The sequence below is a fragment of the Brienomyrus brachyistius genome, chromosome 21 (genome assembly GCF_023856365.1).
Source record: "Brienomyrus brachyistius isolate T26 chromosome 21, BBRACH_0.4, whole genome shotgun sequence".
Taxonomy (NCBI): Eukaryota; Metazoa; Chordata; class Actinopteri; order Osteoglossiformes; family Mormyridae; genus Brienomyrus; species Brienomyrus brachyistius.
The window spans coordinates 5,624,464-5,644,324 of record NC_064553.1 but is presented as its reverse complement, the minus strand read 5'-3'; the positions used below and the strand labels follow the sequence as shown (position 1 = coordinate 5,644,324).

Here is a 19,861-nt window from a genome sequence, read left to right as displayed (position 1 = left end):
ATCAGGTGAGACCTCATCATGATCTATGATCTGTGTGATTTTCACCAGGTGCGGTGCTAAACGCTATTTTTATCCTCTTCCGTAAAACCTTAGCATGCTCAGTAACAGACGGCATTACTAGAAGATAGATTCTTCTGACATTGTGACTTGACGTCTGCCGGTCGGGTGTCCTATACGTTTCGGGTGAGGTGTGCGTCGTCAGTATCACAGATGCTTAACTGAAGATCGACCCTCCCCCACCCCTAATGACTGAAAAGAATCTGAATCTGCGTGGGAGTGCTCTCCCCTAGCTTGATACTTTACATTGTTGCGGTGCGGAGATATTTTTCTTGTGTATTGCAGACTCCAACCTGTAGAGGGAGCTCTTAATAAACACACTCCAAATTAGAAAAGACAGAAAGCACAATATTGCAGTTAGTGTGTCCAAAATATATACCTGTTTGGGCTTTAAATTCTTTTCATACACTACCGGATGTTTAATTTTAGCTTCTTCTTTTTTTTTTAACAGAAGTTCTAGCTCCTACAATCAAATTCAGTGATACATGATGAAACCTGCAAGTGAATTTCCCATGAATCTGTCATGTCTGCCACGGTTAAATGCTGCATAGTTGTAGTTCCCATTTTGTGTCGTCTGACATCGCTTTTGCTCCATCCATCGTCATGTTGCAGAAGCGCAGTGCCGCCCGCTCACGCAGTCTCCCATCATACCCCTCCCCACGCGCCTCCACTGCAGCTGCGCATGCACTGCGCCCCTCTGCCTCGCACACTGTACATCCCACCTGCCTGTCTGTTCTTCTTTGCAAGGCTGCGAATGCAACGGCCACTCCAACCGGTGCAGTTACATCGAGCTGCTAAACACAGTCATTTGCGTGAGCTGTAAGCACAGCACTAGGGGGCACCACTGCCAGTTGTGCAAGCTCGGCTACTACAGAAACGCCTCGGCACAGCTGCACGATGAGAATGTTTGCGTAGGTCAGTTTCGCCACTGCGATCGACACTGACTCTCGTGTCCATCAGTCATTCATGCCCCATTGCCCATTTCTGACGTTTTTCTTCATTTCTTTTGCCTTTTTCACTTCACAAAGCACATCGGCCGTGTGTGATTTTCATTCCGTCCCCAGCGAAATAAAAAAAAAAAGCAAAAAGTGAAAAATAAAGTAAATTAAGTAAAAAAATTAAATAAATATGTACATCTGCATCAGCACCCCTCACAGAAATGACATGACAAAAGAAATCGACACGCCTTATAGTCACAGATCTACAAATGTATTTATGTATAATTTACAGTACATATCTAAACTCCCCATTAGGAGACATTTTGGACTTTAACAGCCCCAACCCCCCCATGCCTCAGACCAGATAAGGCAAGTGGAGGATGGTTGAGGTGTAAGAGCCAGACAGATGTCAAAAAAACAAACAAATGAAAGTAAACGGGGTTTCGATGTAAGAATATTAAACTTTAAATTGTGTAGTTTATATCAGCTTAATTGTGCAGTCAGTACCGAGCCAACCTGATGTGTCACCCAAGGTGGCTGACTGTCACCTATAGGATTGACCGGCCCTGTGTACAGTAATGTGACAATAATGGTAGGATCTCCCGGCAACTGGCCATTAGGAGTTAGGAATGGGAAGATAAGGGGGTATCTCAGGCGTGTCCGAACACCTGGAGGTGTTTAAATTACTAGCGCTCTTTGGTGAATTGGCATCACCTCGTTGCCAAGCAACAGCAGGAGGGCGGGGTCAGCTAGTGCAAGTCACCCGGAGAGAGATATCTGGCAGTTTGTTTTCTCTGTCAAGGGGAAATTCAGTCTTTGGTGGGGGGGGGGGGGGACACACCAAGGCTCTCATCCCAGCGAGGCCATTGAAATGCTGCAGATGCTTGCTAAGAGGAGCATGACGGAAATGTGACTGACATCTGACAGCATCCAATCAAAATTCAGATTTTATTTTTGGGGCGGGTTTTATCTGAAGGGAGGTGTTACTCTAAAAGGTTTCCAGCATCACACCCGCTTACATTTTCATGGAGCAGTTAGCACATTTTTCTGTCCAAATTCTCATTATTCATTCATTTATGCAAATATTGATGCGAGTGGTGTAAAATTAATCTTGGCATTATAATTATCACTATGAATGTCTTCAGCTAAACTAATTTTGCTGGGCAATCTTTAATAACACGTTTTAAAAAATTTTTGCAGATCAAAGTTAACTGTAATTAACATGTTTCACTTTCCATGCATTTTTTAATTTTTTTTTTTTAAATGAGACAAAGTCCATTTCAATGTTTGTTGAACATGTGGCAGCAAAATGGTAGGTTTCCAAACTTGGTAACCCAGTGTAAACGAGGTGTCCAGACTGCTAATCCCATCCTCAGCCATAATACTAAAGTCTTACAGTTAATGACCAAAGGTATATTACACAGAAGGTGGCAGAAATGCTAACATAGGCTTTAATGAGCATAGTCTGGATTAGTGTTTGAAAATACAAGTGGGCGCCGGAGAGAAATGATTCGATCACATGCGCACAGTTCAGTTTATCCTGGAGAATCATACAACAGACTTATTCACTCCCATTCATGAATAAACACAGAATGTGTGGAGGCGGAGCCTTGTCTTCACCAATCAAATGCATGGAGAGAGAAAGAGGCGGGGCATGAGGGCACTTTTAGCATCCTCGAAGCTCCACCCCCTTAGCACACTGCACAAAACAATTTAAAACAGAAAAGAATAGCAAGCATTAACACCATGGGCTGAATCAATGGGCAGGCTGAAAGGAGCATCGGTTTTCGTGACCGATTTCATATAAATGATCTAAATAACCTAAGAGTACCCCTCGGATTGGTTACCAGCATCGTTCATCATTGTCAGCAACCATTAGAATGAATTCTGAATCCATCCACCGCTCAGGCATAATTCTGAAGAGTTTTTATCATCATCAATATTAGCTAAGAGATCCCAGAAATTTACGACTGTAGTTTATTCATAAAATATTGCTCGCTTCCTCTTGAAAATAAAATGCACCCGTGGGCGGCTATTTTTAAATGCCAGTGTATAAAAAGGACATGGCGCCTCATACTATTATTAAGGTTCAGATTAAAATTACATTTGGTTACTATGGTTTACCGGTGTCTCGCATGCCAGGAACATGGCCGCTTGATTCCAGTTAACAAGAATGGAGAACGTTTACATTTCTGCCATGTGTTTCCCATCCATCGTAGGCTAATCTCACTCCTAGCATCCCGAAGAACATTCTCATCACTTTAAAGCTTCACTTTTTTTTAAAAAGAAATGCTTTTTTTTTCAAGTCAGCCAAGAATAAAAAAAACAGGGTTTCTGTGAATTCAGAAGATTTCCTTTAATAGCATTAATAACAGTAACAGGAGCTGTGAAGGTGATAAATGAGGATCTGCTGCGTGTGTGTGTGTGTGTGTGTGTGTGTGTGTGTGCGTGCATGCGTGCGTGTGCATGCGTGCACGCGCGTGTTTGTGCGTGTGTCTTGTTCCTGCAGAGTGCAATTGTAATCCCTTTGGCTCCGACGGGGATCACTGTAACAGCACCGGATTTTGTAAATGTAAAGCAGGAGCGACGGGCGCTAAGTGTCAGGAGTGTCTGCCCGGATACTTGTGGAGCGGTGGCTGTAAATGTGAGTAGACGCCTGCGCCGTGGGCGTGACCCTGCCGCCTTCCCCCCCCCGCCAACCAGAAACGTGCCAGACCTCCTATCACAGAGATGCCTACTTACACTGCATTATATTTATCTGGCAGATGCTTTTGTCAGAAGTAATGCACTGCTGAGTACGCAGGGTCAAACACTCTCTGGAGTAACAGAGAGTTAAGGGCCTTTTTCAGGGGCCCAACTATGTCATCACTCTGCCAACAGCAGGATTTAAACCAACAACCTAACGATTATGGGAGTCCTAACCCCCAGGGATACACATCACCTCCTTCCCAAACCCTGCCATTCTACTGCTTAACGCAGCCCTGAGTCCACTTACTTTATCCCCCTTGTACTCTGTCCTCCTCCCCCTCCTCCATGTTTATGATACTCAAAGCTAGATGACCCTCCCAGTGTGTGTGTGTGTGTGGGGGGGGGGGATTCGCAATTCAAAGGACAATAATGTATTCCACAGCTCACCAAAGTCGAGGCACACCGAATGCTGTCCTATTTAGCGAGCGCCCTGCAGCGCACCGTTGGTTTCTGGTGCACGGTGAGAGTAGAATTATTTAAAAATCAGGCTAATTAGTTTACTTTGCCTAGATTGGGACACTCAAGAATTTACCCATATAATACATCAGTGAAGGAGGAGGAGAGGGAGCCAGGAAACGGAGGTTAAGCTAATCGTCGCAGGGTTAGGGCGGATCTCAGGAGCACACGCGGTGTCCAGCAGGAGGCGCTCCACATCACACCATACCCATGTCTTCATTACAGGAGAAACGTCGCGGCTCTGATGGGTCCTGTCTCGCCTAGTATTTCAAGACGGTTGTGAATCATAGAAAGCCTAGTCATTGCTGGTGTGGCCCCAAACTGAGCTAGTTCAGACGGAAGGTGGGGGGGGGAGACAGCCATAGAGGGGACCCACATAATTATCCCTCAACTGTTTTTAAACTCAGCGCCCCCATCCTCTGATGCATAAAAATATTTAATAAAAAAAATACACCCAGTTGGCTTCAACTAAGCCAAAACCTGAAGCGACCCGGCAGGGCTGACCACCCCTGCCCCCCCCCCTACCCAGTGCATTTGGCCCGACCTGAAAGGAAAACGCCGCGTGGGGTTTGAAAAGAGGCCCGAGGCAAGGCGGCCGCAGTGAGGGGCTGCGAGACAAAGGCGGCTTTTACCTCCAGTGAGCGCCTGTCGCTCAGACTGGCGTGTTTATGGCGAGTTATTAAAGGTAAATAGGCGCGGGGCGGGCGACCTGAATCGATAGGAGCGGCGGCGCGGCCGCGGAACAGGTGCGCGGAGCACCATGAGCCGGGAAAGAGGCGAAAACAGCATGATCCCATGTTACTTCCCCCCGGGGTGCTTAAAAATATATAAAAGCTATTTCAAAATCACACACACACACATATATAAATATATAAAACATATAAATAAAAATATTACTAGACTGTAATAGATACAGAAATGCAACGAATAGCGTTGGAATTTATATGATGCAAACAACAATCAGAAGTGCAAAGGTGCGCTTTAATTTTAAAATGCTGTCGCAGAGGAGGAAAAACACGCGCACCAAGAAAAGGCGCGTTCACACCGACGGCAGCTGTTAATGAAATGTCAAAGTACAGCTTGCGAGAGGCTCATCGATCAGGGGGAGCCATGCATCACCGAAAGCCGCGTTTTTATGGATCGCGTTTGTTTTGCTAAGTGACACCTCTCGCTGCGCCAGATTTTTTAAGCCCGGTTTCCCATCGCGTCGCGCATGCCGGCAGAGGAAAAAAGGGAAGTATTGCATAGACTTCTGTACCTCCGACGATGATATGGAGCGGGGGGATTTCATCTGTATGCAGATTGAAATATGCAATTAAAACTCGAAATCGCACGTCAAATAATCATTTTCTTTGCGTGCCTCCTCAAATATTGTTCCCGACAAATAAGGTAAACGCAATAAATCCCGCAATCATTTTTCATCGCCCGGTCTGTTTACATATGCAGGGATAGCTGATTTGGGAGTCAGGAGGATAAATGGCTCGTTTTAGGCCTGCATCTCTTCTCCGAAATGCCATTGCTGTCGCTGGACTTTTGGGGATCGTGGCATTCATTGTGTCAGGGATAGGTAACGTAATTTCAAGTGACCGCATGACATTACATTTATTTTATAATCCATAATTTCCCTTATCTATCTATCTATCTATCTATCTATCTATCTATCTATCTAAGGAGCAGTCAGCAGAACCCAAGCTAACCATGTTTATCTAATCTAATAAAATATCATTACCATTTATTTGTACATATTTTCAATGTACACAGACAGTTTCAAATGGTACTAACAATAATGAAATTATTGTATATGACATCTATTTGTTTTTAAGCATTTTGCCAAGCATAAATCATATTATGTCTTTGTGTAAGGGGCAGGGACACCGCAAGCTATGCCCTTGCATTTGCCCATCATACAGTTCCGTAATTACAGAGTCCCCTGGGGCTGCGCTTCTCTGAGTAATTGGGTTTATTTATACAATTAAGAAGAACTTAAACATCCCGCAGGTTCCATTTTCATATCCAGGCCCCCGTTTGGTTGTTTGTTTGTGTCCGGGGCATTTAAATGGCCCATAACTGGCGGACGCCAGATCGATGTTGGCTCTCTCCTACTGTATTCAGTCGACGGAGACTTAATGCTATTGTGAAGCTGCTAATTGCGCGATGTTTTCTGAAAGCGCAACGTTATACGTGGGGATTTTATTTCTTGGTTGGGTTGCGGGGGCCGTGGGGGGGGGATGGCGGTTATGAAGGGTAAGTTGCCGAGTGGCTGAGATGCTGTGATGTGCCCTGTTGCACCCAGCAGCTGTAAATAAACGGTTGTTGTCGATATTGCTAATATTGACCAAATCTCGTGGAGACGGACAACCCTATTGACTGAGAACCAAAAACACTAAATCCACTCCGACTCTGGTACCACCACCTTTGCCATTGCTAGTCAGATAGGAAAGTAGGGAGTTAGTCTCCATGACGATACGCAACACCTAAAACGGGGTCACGACGGACAGCAGCATCTGTCAGAGTCTCTATCACAATGTCTTCTGTCTCAAACTCATTGTCGATTGGATGCAGGGTCCTGACCAATCAGGTCCTGTCAGCCCAGCGCGATGCCTTTTGCTGGATCGACTCATTTCCTGTGGTTTTCCCCGCTGTCTACACCCCAGGAAATACTTCTGAGTGGCCTCTGAAGATACGCAACTCAGACATTATATGTCTGGTGCCCCCTGCATATCGTCCGCTGGCCTTTAGTCCAGCTGGGATCTTAATGAGGCTTAATTATTAATTAGCCTAAATTGAGATTATATCTGAACACATTGCAAATCTGAAATCACACAGCACAGGACTATAAATTTTATGCAGCTTTTGCAGAACGAAAGAATTCCACATTTGTAACATGCATTTGTGCTAATACTTCGCTTTTATGTGATCAGTCATAAGAAAACAATATTAATTCATTTAAAGTGAATTTTCTGAAATCCTAATCAGTCCATACAGGAGCCTAAGGCCACTAAATAAGTCGGAAGTTAATTAAAAACGAAGCTGTATTATTAATTTTAAGGGGCATAACCCTTAAAGGACAGAGGAACCGTTCTAACGATCTTTAATCATTATTATATTATGTAACACAACTGAAGAATTAAAGGGAATGTAAGCAGTTCATTTAAATGAAAGAGCTCAGTCATGATATTTATGAGGGAGCTGGACCATGTGGTTTGCTGGCTTTGAAGTAGGTCTCTGAAAAGACCCCTGAGGTGTGGCCCCTGGAACCCCGAACACGCAGGCTGGACGCGTACAGCAGCACACCGAGTACAGTCCGGTACCTGAGCACCAATGTCCGCCATGTACACAGGGCCTGCTGGGTAGCGTCTGGCTGGCTGAAGCTCATGTGAAGGCCTTGGTCAGCTTCACCATCAATACGCCCCCCCAACAGTGTAAGGAGCATAGACATAAAATAAAATTGCTCGCTATGTCAATGCGCTCTCAGAAGATGGCGCGCTAGCCTTTCACATAGTGGGTTGGCCAGCCTTGTTTATCGACCTTCAAGCGACGCAAACAGCACATTGCACTCATGCATTCTGTCAGAGAGTCTTAAGTGCAGCTAGCTGAGCTAACAATGAACGCCCAGGTACAACTGTAAGCAATATTTGAGCTGGAGCTACAGAACAATTTGGAACAAAAGCAAGAACCAAATAAACCTACCGAAGGACCAGAAGTGCTACGTAACATCACATCCTAAACAGTCACACAAGGTGATGATGTTCTGATGGACAGACTAACCCTGACAGAGGAGATTAATAGAGACAGCAGGAAATCAGAGGGTGACATACACATTCTAACCTAACATGCGGCAAAGGCAGCTGGAGTTTGCTCTCTTAAAGAGGGAACTTTCACAGGGAGCAGGAATAGGAGGAGAAGTGGACTGCACTCCGAGAGCCGCTCTTTATGGAGTGATTACTCACGAGGGAAGCGGAATTGACTCTGATATCCTCAGGAGGAGCAACGCTTGACAGCCCACTCAGCCTCCCTCTCTGCTTCTTTTGCTAATTCATTTCATCACTGAGCATTTTTTGTTTTCTTTTTATTTTTCCTTCCTTTTTCTCCCCCCCAAATCCCCACGGAGTCCCAGAAATAGCACAGCAAGGTCTGTGTACGGTCACCATCATAAACAACGGTCCATGAGAACTATGCGGCAAAGTCAACCCTAACCACACCGGCTCTCCGCATTAGCACACATACCGTGTTTGCATTTAGCGCATCTTAGGAGACCTTGCGTTACGGGAATCGGTTACGTTTTCACCGCGGAAGTCCTGAGCGTCTGCTTGACATGCTTCGCTCTTTCTGAGCTCGACGTTGACGTTTTTAATAGCTCAGTAACCAGGAGGAGAAACTGTTCATTGGCTGAACATCATGGTGGGTTCAGCACATCTCATGTGGCTGGAGAATATGAAATATTATCATGAGTGGTTTCTGAAAGCTGCGATACATTCAGGTGATTAATGAAATTGATAGATGGTCTAACAGACCACTGTCACATGTGAATTAACTGAAGCCATAGCGATCAAATACTGACAGAAAAACACTCCTGGCTAAAATATCTCTAGAACGTTTCGGAAGTTCATCCGGAGGAGAGGCACCATTTTGCCTAGTCATGAGAAAAGTGGTCCATTTCTCAGGGGGGGTTCGTATCTGTCTGCTGGTCACCCAAGAACTTACAGTAGGAAACGTGGTTAGGATTAGTAATATGATGGCCGTTATATAGCATATATATCAGGCACAATCCTGAGGTGAGCCGGGTATGCTGGTTCAGTTCAACCTCAGCTCTTAACTGCCTTTGTAACAGTAATTAATTGTATTATTAATCAGCACTTCTGGTGGATATTAATTAGAACGTATCCTCTAAGATCTACAGGCCCAGACAGAGCTAGACAATCCTTATACAGAGTGACACAGTTACCGTACTTTTTCGAAGGATCAGACTGCTTATGCATATCTGACAAATACTGTAAGAACATACTACTGCATCCTCAAACACGTCCAGCTACTATTTTCGCTTCCTTTCCTCCAGCACCGTGTGCATGTCATCTGGGACAGACGGGATTCCTCCTGCCGTTCGCAGCCTTGTCAGTAAACTCACACAAAGGACAGTCTGATAATTACCAATTCTCAGGGTAAAGGCTTTGGTGCATTCGCTGTTTATGATGTCCGTATCGCATGGGGAATAGTGTAATGCACAATCTGTTTCAAAACAGCACTAATGAGTCACCGATGTGTGGTCACAGTCTGCAGTGACATTCGCGTTTCCATTTTAAAGCCAAAATACTGTATTTTATGTTCTCCTGGCTTGTCTTGTGGTTTATTCGACTCCCTATTGAAGCTGACAGCTTAAAGCTGCTAATCTGATACCTTTTGTGGGAAGTGTGCAGTGAACACAGGTGAATGAAAAGCGTTTTAGTCACTAAACGTCTGTCTAGTCAAACGCTTGGAATGTTTTGTGGTGTAAGGACTCTTTAATGGTTTAAAAACACCTGACGACACATTGTGGTTTTCCCTGAAATGTTTTTAAGGTCTTTGATCCCAAGGTTCAGCTCAGACACTCTCCTCTCCTTCCCTATCTCACCCCCCCATTCCCTGCACCCCCCACTCCCATGCCAGCCCGAGTGTGCGACAACATGATGCTCCGTTGCCAGAACGGCGGCATTTGCCACGGCAACCTGCGCTGCCAGTGCCCGGCAGGCTTCAGCGGCCTGCTGTGCGAGAAGCCGCGGTGCGAAGGTGAGCCGGGCGGCTGTGGCGAGGGCTCCATTTCCGGGCACGCCGCTCCCATTGGCTGCCGCTGCCCGGGACCCCTGCTCTCATTGGCCCTCCTAGTCTGCGCCCTCCTCCCAAGAGCCCGCCTTGCCGCGGAACTCTGAGCTGGATCAGGAACGCGCCGACAAGGACGCAAGGGGAAAAAAAAAAAAAACGGACAATAGGAATGACGTCATGGGCGGGACACAAGGAACGTCCCGGAAAGAATGCGAACAACCCTTTTAGAGAATTTACGATGAAATTTACAATTGCACACAAGACCCATTGAAACTCGCTACTAAGCATTTGCTGTGAAAAAATAAAGCCCATTTGGCTGCTGGAAGTCGACTAACTAAAGCATCATGGGATACTAGTCTTGGAGCCCAGGCCGTGGCGGTTGTGGTTCGGAGTCGCAAAGTCACACTGTACCAAGGACACCCAGGGGCCAGATCACTACAGCGCCGGTCGGGAGCCTGAAACCTGCCTGGACTGATGCGTAAAATAAGCATAAATGAAACATAAGTCAAGAATAAAATTCAAGATTAAAGATTTAAAAGAAAAAAAAAAAAAGTTTCGAAGAAGTGTTCTTTGCTGTCAGTGCATTGTGGATATAAGGAAAATCAGCGGAGGCAACTTGGGCCGACCCAGCACGTCTCTCCACATCACACCTCCTTCTTTCCTGTGCTTTTGTGAATGTTTCTCCGTAGCCCCCGTTGATTGACAGATTTTTCGTCCAATGTTAGTGACACGCGTGTAACGACAGCCCCGCCCCCTCTTCATCAGCCCTCTCATGTCCTGGTATATCTTTAGAAACATCACAGTCTGTAGCAACGTATGTTCTCACCTTGGATGGAAAAAAAAAAAAAAAGTTGTTCTAGAGCCATAAGTGTATTTAATTTTTGTACAAAAATATTTTCATGATGATGCAAAAAAAGAGAGAGATATACATAGCTTTTTTATTTGTATTATTGCCGACCGTGTAATAAAGCGACTTGTTATATATCTAATCAAAAATGGCGAGAGAGTCAAGAAGAGAAGTTTTATTTTTGTTTCGATTTGATCTTGTGGAATTCCTTTTTATTGGCAACGTGCTGGCATCAAAGAATATCAGTTTACATATATACTGAAGTGTAATAAGACTCCACCAAAGGACATCCTAATTGTTTTCTTGCTGCTTTAACAGTGGAAAATGTACATGAATAAAAGAGGGAGAATCGGCTTTGTGTTTGTATTTATTGCCATAATTGTGCTTTGATTTTCACTAAAACATTGACAAATCGTAAGTAAATATATGTCCTTAGCACAAGTATTTATAAGAAATATAATGAATATTTTATGATACAACATAACATATGAACATTTAAAATATCGACATTTTAAGATATATATATATATATATATAATATATACTGTATAACAATTATCAATGTTTAGCTGGGGAATGTTAAAATTTTTCCTATTTTTGGTCGCATCATTCACAGAGTAAAAATCAGGCAAAAAAAATAGCACACAACATCCGCATCCACAGGGAAAATGTACTGTAGATGTACTGTAGATGTACTGTAGATGTTCTAAGGTATATCCTGATAATATTCTTTTCAATCCTTGACTTTCAATCTGATTCCATTAAGCCTTAGTTTGGGATTTTCCACAGTTCCAAGTCCCCCACGCTGTTTAAAAAAGTAAAAGTAACTGATAACAAAAGCTACATTATTTTTCTGTTGTAACTTCAACCCCATTTAAGACAAATCACTATTGACCTTAAAATATTGGATACAAAAGTCAGTATACATGCGGATGGAGACGAAACTGAGAGATAGAGCCGTTCGAAGCCACAATGAGCATCAATGGTGCTTTTCTGCTATTTATCTTCAGCTCAATTCGATTCATTGAAATAGATTTCTAGGGGGGTGGGGTGTAGTGGGGGAAGAAGGCTAATTAAATATTAACAGCTATCGATGTCTCCCTGAGAGGTTCTAGAAGTTTATATAATAGGCCCTGTCAGCTGGCTGACCATTCATCCATAACAAGACAAATTCAAAATGCTGACTCTGGAGGGGGGGGGGTGGGGGGTGGATAGGGAGCAAAACATTTCATTCTGATTTAACTTAAATTTCAGGTGGGGGGGGTGAGACTTTTTGGTATTTCCTATAACTAGTGGGTAGTGATGTCACATCAGGACGACTTGATCTCCCGCCACTGCCCACAGACAGGGGGGCCCCGCCCAGAAAGCCTGGCACATTCGCCCGTTGAGGATGTGAAGCCGTTCACTTTAATACGGACATGCATTTTGCATTAAACGATTAGTCAGCCTCTGGCATCCTGTTTTATAATACATTCACGACTGGGTGATTAATGTATCGCATGATAAATGTTTTAGACTAATTGGCACAGTACGCCAAAAAAGTACATCCATAAATAGGCCCGAGACAAAGGGTTTTTCCCCATATTTTGTCTACTCATGTCAGCTGCAGATTTAGTCGCCACCAAAATCCAGTCGCTTCTAGACTTTGGCGAACTTTTGGTCGTCTGCGATGTTCACAGTCCTAGATGCATATTTTTATAAATTCCAGCCATTCATCCACCTTCCGACCACTTATTCTGCTTGGGCGGGTCTTTACTTTGAGGTGATGCAGCTTCTCTCTTGCGAACAATTAAGGGTAAGCGTCTGCTTCCAGCGGTTCTAGGACTCTGAAACGGTGCTCTATAGGCCCCCCTACATCTGCACAAGATCACAGAAAATGCCTGGGAGAAAAAGGACTGAAATAAACAAAAGCAAACAAACAAACAAAGACCCGCAGATTAAAACCCCCACAATATAGTGAGGAAGCTCACACTACAAACCTTGTGAATTTTTATTTTATCCAAACAAAATGTCCCAGGTGCCTTTATCCGCTGTACCTAAGAGGGCTTTTAGACTAAAAGCTCCGGTGAATGATAAGCAGTATTTCGTATTGCTTGGGTCATACAGTCTTATCATTTAAAATACATTTATATTTCGAATGTATTTTGCTGTGAGTAGCATCACCAAAAATAGTTTAGATATCAAATAATTCAGTTGATATGAAGGATAGACAATATTTTATATGAAGATATAAGGCTGAATATGCTGAAGTAATTTTTAATTAAAATAAAACATACTTCATCGTCACCCCAGCGACTTCAAGAAAACGAAAGTGCTGAAATGCATTAATTCTTGAAAACCATGTCATTTTTTTTTTGGTGCAGTGAATTTAGTAACACACTGAGCTTAACTCAAGCGTGACCTTCTAAAAGGTTTGGCCTGGAATTCATTGCAGCCGTTTTTAATTTATGCCTGTTGTTGCTTTCCATTTTCTCCACACAGAGAAAACTCCTCACATTTATATCTAAAATCTATATCTCCTGTTGATTTATTTCTACATTCCCCACCATTTTTGAGAAGAATGATGAGATTCCACCTAAAACTAGGGGAGGTTTTGATTCCAACAACATCCACAGTAATTTCTGTGCATCCGTAGTATCACTCTTCTGTTTTTCAAAACCTCCTCTTATGCCCAACGTGGTTCTCAGACATTCTGCATTTTTGCTCATTTCTAGCTCCCAGTAAGGAACAAAAATGTGGACTGTCTGGCAGGAAACTGGGAGGAAGCAAAAATGTGGACTGTCTGGCAGGAAACTGGGAGGAAGCAAAAATGTGGACTGTCTGGCAGGAAACTGGGAGGAAGCAAAAATGTGGTCTGTCTGGGGGTCCCTGAGGACCCTGTTCCAAAACACTGCCCTAAAGACCTAAGCTACACACATCATGCTGAGCCAAATCTTTTTAAAACTCTTCACATTCAGCACCTACTTCAGCATAAACTGCAAGGCAGGCGTGAATGTTTGAGAGAACTTCAAGACCTTTTATGACTTCCTCAATTAGCCAACAGCAGACACCTGTCTAACGAGACAACCATTGTGCCAGTGATTCTGTCAAATTCCCCAAATAGAGAATTTTAACGCCATTTAATTGACCCCGTGCTGAAGGTTATTAGTCTGTGCTGAAGATTAGTAGTCGACTTCACTGCGAAAAAAAAAATTGCAGTTTACACTTAAGTGTACTTTTATCACACACACACACACATTTTATAATGAAAAGTTTATTCGTAATTTTAGTAGCGGTGTTGTATAATTTGAGTGTTTGTGTTGTATTTTCCCCGCTACTAGGCTGACCAGATAATGTCGGGAAGGACACTTCAAGCTACTCCAGGTTTTACAAACTACTTTAAAACTGAAAGGCACCTGTGCTTAGCTAAACAGCTCACTTCTTCATGTGCTTTGACTGCTTTGATTGAAAAACTCATCCAGCTGTTACGCATTAACATTACTGGCATATGCATGATTATAGAAGATTGACCAATCAGCACGCAGCACGAACTCGGCGCTTAACTGAGATCCAAGTTCTTTTAATTAAAATGGTATTTTAAAAATCCTATCCAAGTTCAATGTGTCCTCCTGACATGGATTGTCTGGTCACCCTACACGCGGGGAAATGTGCTTTCTTGACATTCCACACTTTTAACGAAAGCCTTAAATAAATAAAATTAAAATAAATACATGAAAATATTTGCCTGTCAGCTTGCTACCCGCTACAGATCCTATTCGCCTTAATTTTTTTAAATATTATGATTTTTTTTTTTTTTTATTCTCAGGTAAACCACGTCATTTTATGAACGCAACATAGTGTGAAGTTTGAAGAGATTTAATTATTCTGCTTAATTAGGTGTGGAGTCAGGAATAACGCGACACTCCGACTTTCTGTTTCTGACAGGTGTGCGGGGCAGTGCCCGAACAGCAGGGGCTGCTAAAGGGTCCGTTTCGCAGGTGAGATGGGATCTTTAGAAAAGTCTCCATGCATGAAAACACCAGTCCATTCGTTTAGCTAGTTTTTATTTGAAGAAAGTTAGAGTTTCTACAACAGTTTAAGTTTTTACTGCCTCATAATCCTGCAGTGTCTGAGTGGTTAAAAGATGGATGGATGGATCAGGTCAGGTTGGGGAGAATGCATTAATACAGCGTATTGCTGCACCCACCACGCGGCAAAACACCTCAGCATCCTGGTTGGCAACCCCCCCCCAGGCCGACACGCAGTCAAGTCCCACCCTCCGGAAATGGCCATCTGTTACGTGGGCATCCCCTTGGCTTTGGATGGATGGATTTAGGTTATGTACTTTGGCAACTGATGTTTCTATTATCTTATTTGATCTTATTTTAATTATGTCTTTATTCTGTTGTTCTCTTCACATTCCACGTACGTATTGTCATTCTTCCCTTCAAATTGGCTGAATAACAATAGTTCTTGATCCCAAAATGTCGTTCCTCAGCTCCGCAGGCTTCTGAGTGTGACACACCCCTTGATGATGTCACACCGCCAAAAACCCTGACGTTTGGCCGTGCTTTTAGCTTTCCGCTCTGGCGTAGTGGCTGTTCTGCTGCTCGTGTCATTGTGGTCGTGCAGACTGAAGAACTGCACTAGTGGGTTTTTCGTAACCTTTTCGCTAACCTGAGGTGAGTGACCAATCAGGAACCCTTTTGCCTCACGTTCCACGGTCGCCATGGCACCAGATTCCACACTCAGCAGAAGGCCAACGAGGATGACACCTAGCCTTCTCAGGACCGCCCCCCCTCCCGCAAAACAAACCCCTTGCAGTGACCGACACTTAAGGGTGACTTTGACATTGGAATTTGGACGGTAGATCGCGCATCGATTACGTAACCATGACGAGGTAGAGGCCTCCTCCGCCTGTGGTGGCTAGAAAGATGGACGATTCGCCCTGGTCATTCTTGGGGGACTGAGGGAGGGGGGTGCAAGGCTTTAACAAGGCCCTATACAAAAACAGAGGCTTGAAGTGATTCAAAGGATTATGCACAGATTATACTGGACTTAAAATAAAGAGCAAACATGACGTAGCGAGAGCATAGTTACAGAAAATCAATGGACAGTAAGCTACAGATTCCTAGTGGTTAGAACAATGCTTAGAACAATGATGTTCAGAGAAAGTATGATCAAGGAATTTAATCTACGTGGTAAGGAACTGTAAGACGGGCGGCCTACATGTCCCAGGGTGATGCAGAGTTAGGGGTCGGCCCCGTCCTGCTGTCTGGGTCTAAACACCAATAATATAAAATGAACTTCTGTTTGTGTCTTGGTGCTGCCCCCCCCACCTCATGTTATTGGATGACATATGTGGCAAGTGGGCGGAGTCTTTGTTTGCAGTGAATCGTGGGATGGGAGGGGGGAAATGTCAGGTCACAGCAGCCATGGAGCCTGCTACCTTTCCATGTGAAGGACTCCGGTGTTGGCGGATGGTATTATTAGACCTTTTTAGACCACAGAAGTTATTTATTTCTGCTACTCTCAGCACTGGAGGCATCCTCAGTGTCCCTCGTACAACAGAGGACATGCAACAAATGCAAACAGCAGCTACCGAGGCCCATAAGTGTGTCACACCCAACGCAGGTCTCGGCAGTGCCCCCTACAGGACAAAGATATAAACAGCATTCTATTTTATTTTTTGCCAGTGAATTCTGCTTCATTCCTTCAACGTCTTTTTTTTTTTACTCGTTTCTAAATGTTCATATATCTTCAGGCCCTAGGGCTAATACGAATAAACTCAAAGATCTTGGAAAATCTCTGCCCTCTCTTTGCCCCCCCCTCCTCCCCCTCCTCTCCCCCCCCACTCCCCCTCCTGCCTGGAAATTAAGAGCATTTCGCATGCCAAGCGCCATGGAAGCCAGGCCACGCGCTGAAAACTCCGCGAGCAGTCGCTATAGAACGTTCCAGACCATTCCACGTCTTTGTACTCGGGAACAAATGGATATCCTTGGCGCTGGGGCTCTCGTTTGCTTCCTGGCATCGTTAGTCTCTTATTAAGGGAAATGCAATCGCACATGCCATGGTTTCCCATGTCTAATGGGAATATTTTAGTAAACACACCGGCAACCGCTCACAATGCCTTTCCTTGATTCGCTGGTGCGGGCAGTTGGCCGGGGGGGGATACCTCAGGAGTATAATTCTCTACCCTTTGACGATTCCCCTTATTCAACGAAGTCTATTTCAGCTGGTTGGGAGTGACAGGCACATCTCCCAACATACACATTGCCAGCCTTACACAGATTAAGCCAAACTAAGTTTAAATAATAATCCGGGAAGGAATGAAGACTTTGTTCAACGTTTAGACAGATAAACACAGGAGGTCTCTACCAACCTGCTTACTATCTCATATATATTTTAGTAAGACCTGCATGACGGCCTTGGGTTTGCACATGGCTTTCACACTGAAGGAATAATGAGGTTTGCAGCCTAAATTACGACAGGAGCACTTAATTAAGAGCGTTCTCCAAAAATAAATCGATAGCTGCTGGGAGGTGACTTTTTTCCGTGCCTTCGGCTCCCCCCTTGGAGACGAGCAGACGGAGTGATTAGGTTGTTCTCGGCGTCAGGAAACGCAAAGTTCAGCCGCTCACGGAAGGCCGTTACGACGGGACAGACTGCGAACGTTAGCGTGTGCTTTCGCATTAGCAGAGCTGCCGTGGATCCTGGCGGATCTGATCATGTGACTGTTAAGCCTGATAGCATCACCATAAAATAAAACATTTTACATTTTTAGTAGAAGCTTTAATCCAAAGTGACTTACAGTTCAGAAAGCAGGTGGGATTTGAACAGGTGACCTTCTGATCACAACCTCAGCGTTCTAACCCACGAACAGACCATGTGACCACATCATTACCTGAGATAGCCACCTCCTTTTTCTGTACCTTCAACAACCTTCACCGGACCTCCTCCAGTAGGATATTTGGGAAATTCACTGTTACACTAGGAATTTCAGGTCAGGGCTGGTTTTGTGGGGGGGCGAGGTGAAGTCTGGAAGGTGTAGGAGGCCTGGGAGACGGCAGGATGGAAAAAAACCCTGGGGGTGATATTTAATAAGGAATAAGCACCATCAGGGGATCAGGAGGTGGGAATCTCCTTAGGGCCCTGCTGAGGAGGTTGGTTCTGCCTCCTTTGCCTGCTGATTGGTCGCTAGCAGCCACGCCCCATTTGCAGCCCCCCACAGGCCTCTCATTTGTCATTTGTGGGGGTGTCATGGTTTCCGTCTGGACGCCCTGCACAACCCCGTGCGGCCCCAGCATCACAAGCTGCCGGAGATCAAAGTCATCAACCTGACTCACCACACAGGGGAGGGAAGGCAGTTCTCAGAGAAAAAGCACCTTCTACACCCAAGCTGGGGGCACTTCCTAATTAGATATTATGTATCTCATTTGCATATGACCTTTTCTGCGAGTTCGGGTTTGAGACTAAAGCTTGGTCCACGCATACAGATGAGGCAAGGAATTGATTAAAAGTCCGTTACCCCTCTAGAGGTTGTTAGATTTTGACTGGGAATGGCGGGAGGGGTATTTAGAACATGTTTTTGATGTTTTTGTGGAAAAACGTGCATGCTGAGGAGAATCTGCCGGCCTGTCAGCTAGTTGAGTGGTTGGAGATCCTGCTATTGGTTCAGAAGGTCTGCCAATCGATAGTGATTCACCAATCAACCACTGCAATAGTAAATCCCGCCTCTGATTCACAGCAAAATTAGCAAACTGGAGCTGTTAGTGGGGAGACAGACAGACAGACAGACAGACAGACAGATAGATAGATAGATAGATAGATAGATAGATAGATAGATAGATAGATAGATAGATAGATAGATAGATAGATAGATAGATAGATAGATAGATAGATAAACAATCAACATCATCAATGTTAGAGGCAAATTCATTCACCTCATCTGTACATCAGGTCCTCAGAGTCCTCAGCTTAATGAATGGTCACCAGCTGTCTTTTATTACATTTGTCGCCCCTCTGGGTGGAGATCATGTCCCCCCACCCCCACCCCGGGAGACATTCTTGGGCTGTGGACAAGGTCACTCCGGCGGCCGGAAATTCCGATTAAGCGGGCACCACCGATTTCGTTAGCGTGGCAACGCGTCGGGCACGCCGGCTGTCACAGCGTAACCAGACTCCACGCTGCCCGCTCACCCTGACAGGGTCAATCACCGCCAGGTGGCTGTGTAGATCAGCGGGGGGGGGGTCAAGTATCAGACTGTCAAAGGTACTGCAAGCTGATGTTGTATACAGTGCTGTCACTGTGACACCGGGAAGGAAAGACGATTGCTCATCTCCACTTTCCTTAATTATTGCCAGGCTGACATGTGGCATGCGGTCACAGGGGCGGGGTCACAGGAGCGCTAGCCTCAGCTGATTGGCCCCTTTTCCTGTCATTAATCGATTGGCACCACGGGAACGTCCACCATCGAGTCCCCGCCAGGCATCCCTGACAGAGAAACACAGTCGCTGTAGGTTTTTGTTTTGTTTTATACCTCACCGCCGTAAAGACACATGAGGAGCAGGGGGAGGGGGGAGGAGAGGGGGAGTCTGCCTTCGTCTTTCTGCAGCACGAGTTTTGGGCTGGGGTGAAGCCCTCTATCTGGTGGCGGGGGAGGCCAGAGGCGGCCCAAAGCCCTTCCATGGCCTGTCCATCACCTCCCTGAATATTAATCTCCTGAAATGTTACACATACATCTGCTACTGAAGATCCCGGTGCAGCAGATCCATCATTTTCCCCCCAGACCCATATGTCTACCAGTGAGCAGAACAGGGCGGACTAACCAGCCAAAAACCCGTTTTCATCCACTGGAAAATTACAGCAGAGATTCCTCTAGGCTTCCTGTTAGGGCAAAAACAAACACAGCCGAAAAACACCCACCCTTACTCTCAATCCCAGCCGCATCGCATCACCCCACATCAGTGGGCATATATTAAAGTGCAGCTGTAGTCTGCAGAAGCTGGAATAAGTATTTACGTGCTATTCGGAGATGCA

The 19,861-nt window shown here is 44.9% G+C and overlaps 1 protein-coding gene across 5 annotated transcripts in view; it reads left to right on the top strand.

Annotated features, from left to right (window-relative positions):
• LOC125716937 (netrin-G1) overlaps positions 1-11,195 on the top strand; it is a 74,800-nt gene extending 63,605 nt beyond the window's left edge. For 2 of the 5 annotated variants that reach the window (XM_048989799.1, XM_048989796.1), the window contains exons 6-8: positions 805-972; positions 3,505-3,639; positions 9,843-11,195. In XM_048989799.1, the coding sequence (XP_048845756.1) occupies positions 805-972; positions 3,505-3,639; positions 9,843-10,102 (563 nt within the window). In that variant the 3' untranslated portion in view covers positions 10,103-11,195. The remainder of the gene's footprint in view (positions 1-804; positions 973-3,504; positions 3,640-9,842) is intronic. The other 3 variants (XM_048989802.1, XM_048989801.1, XM_048989800.1) reach the window with 2 other exon arrangements.
• Positions 11,196-19,861: the final 8,666 nt, after the last annotated feature.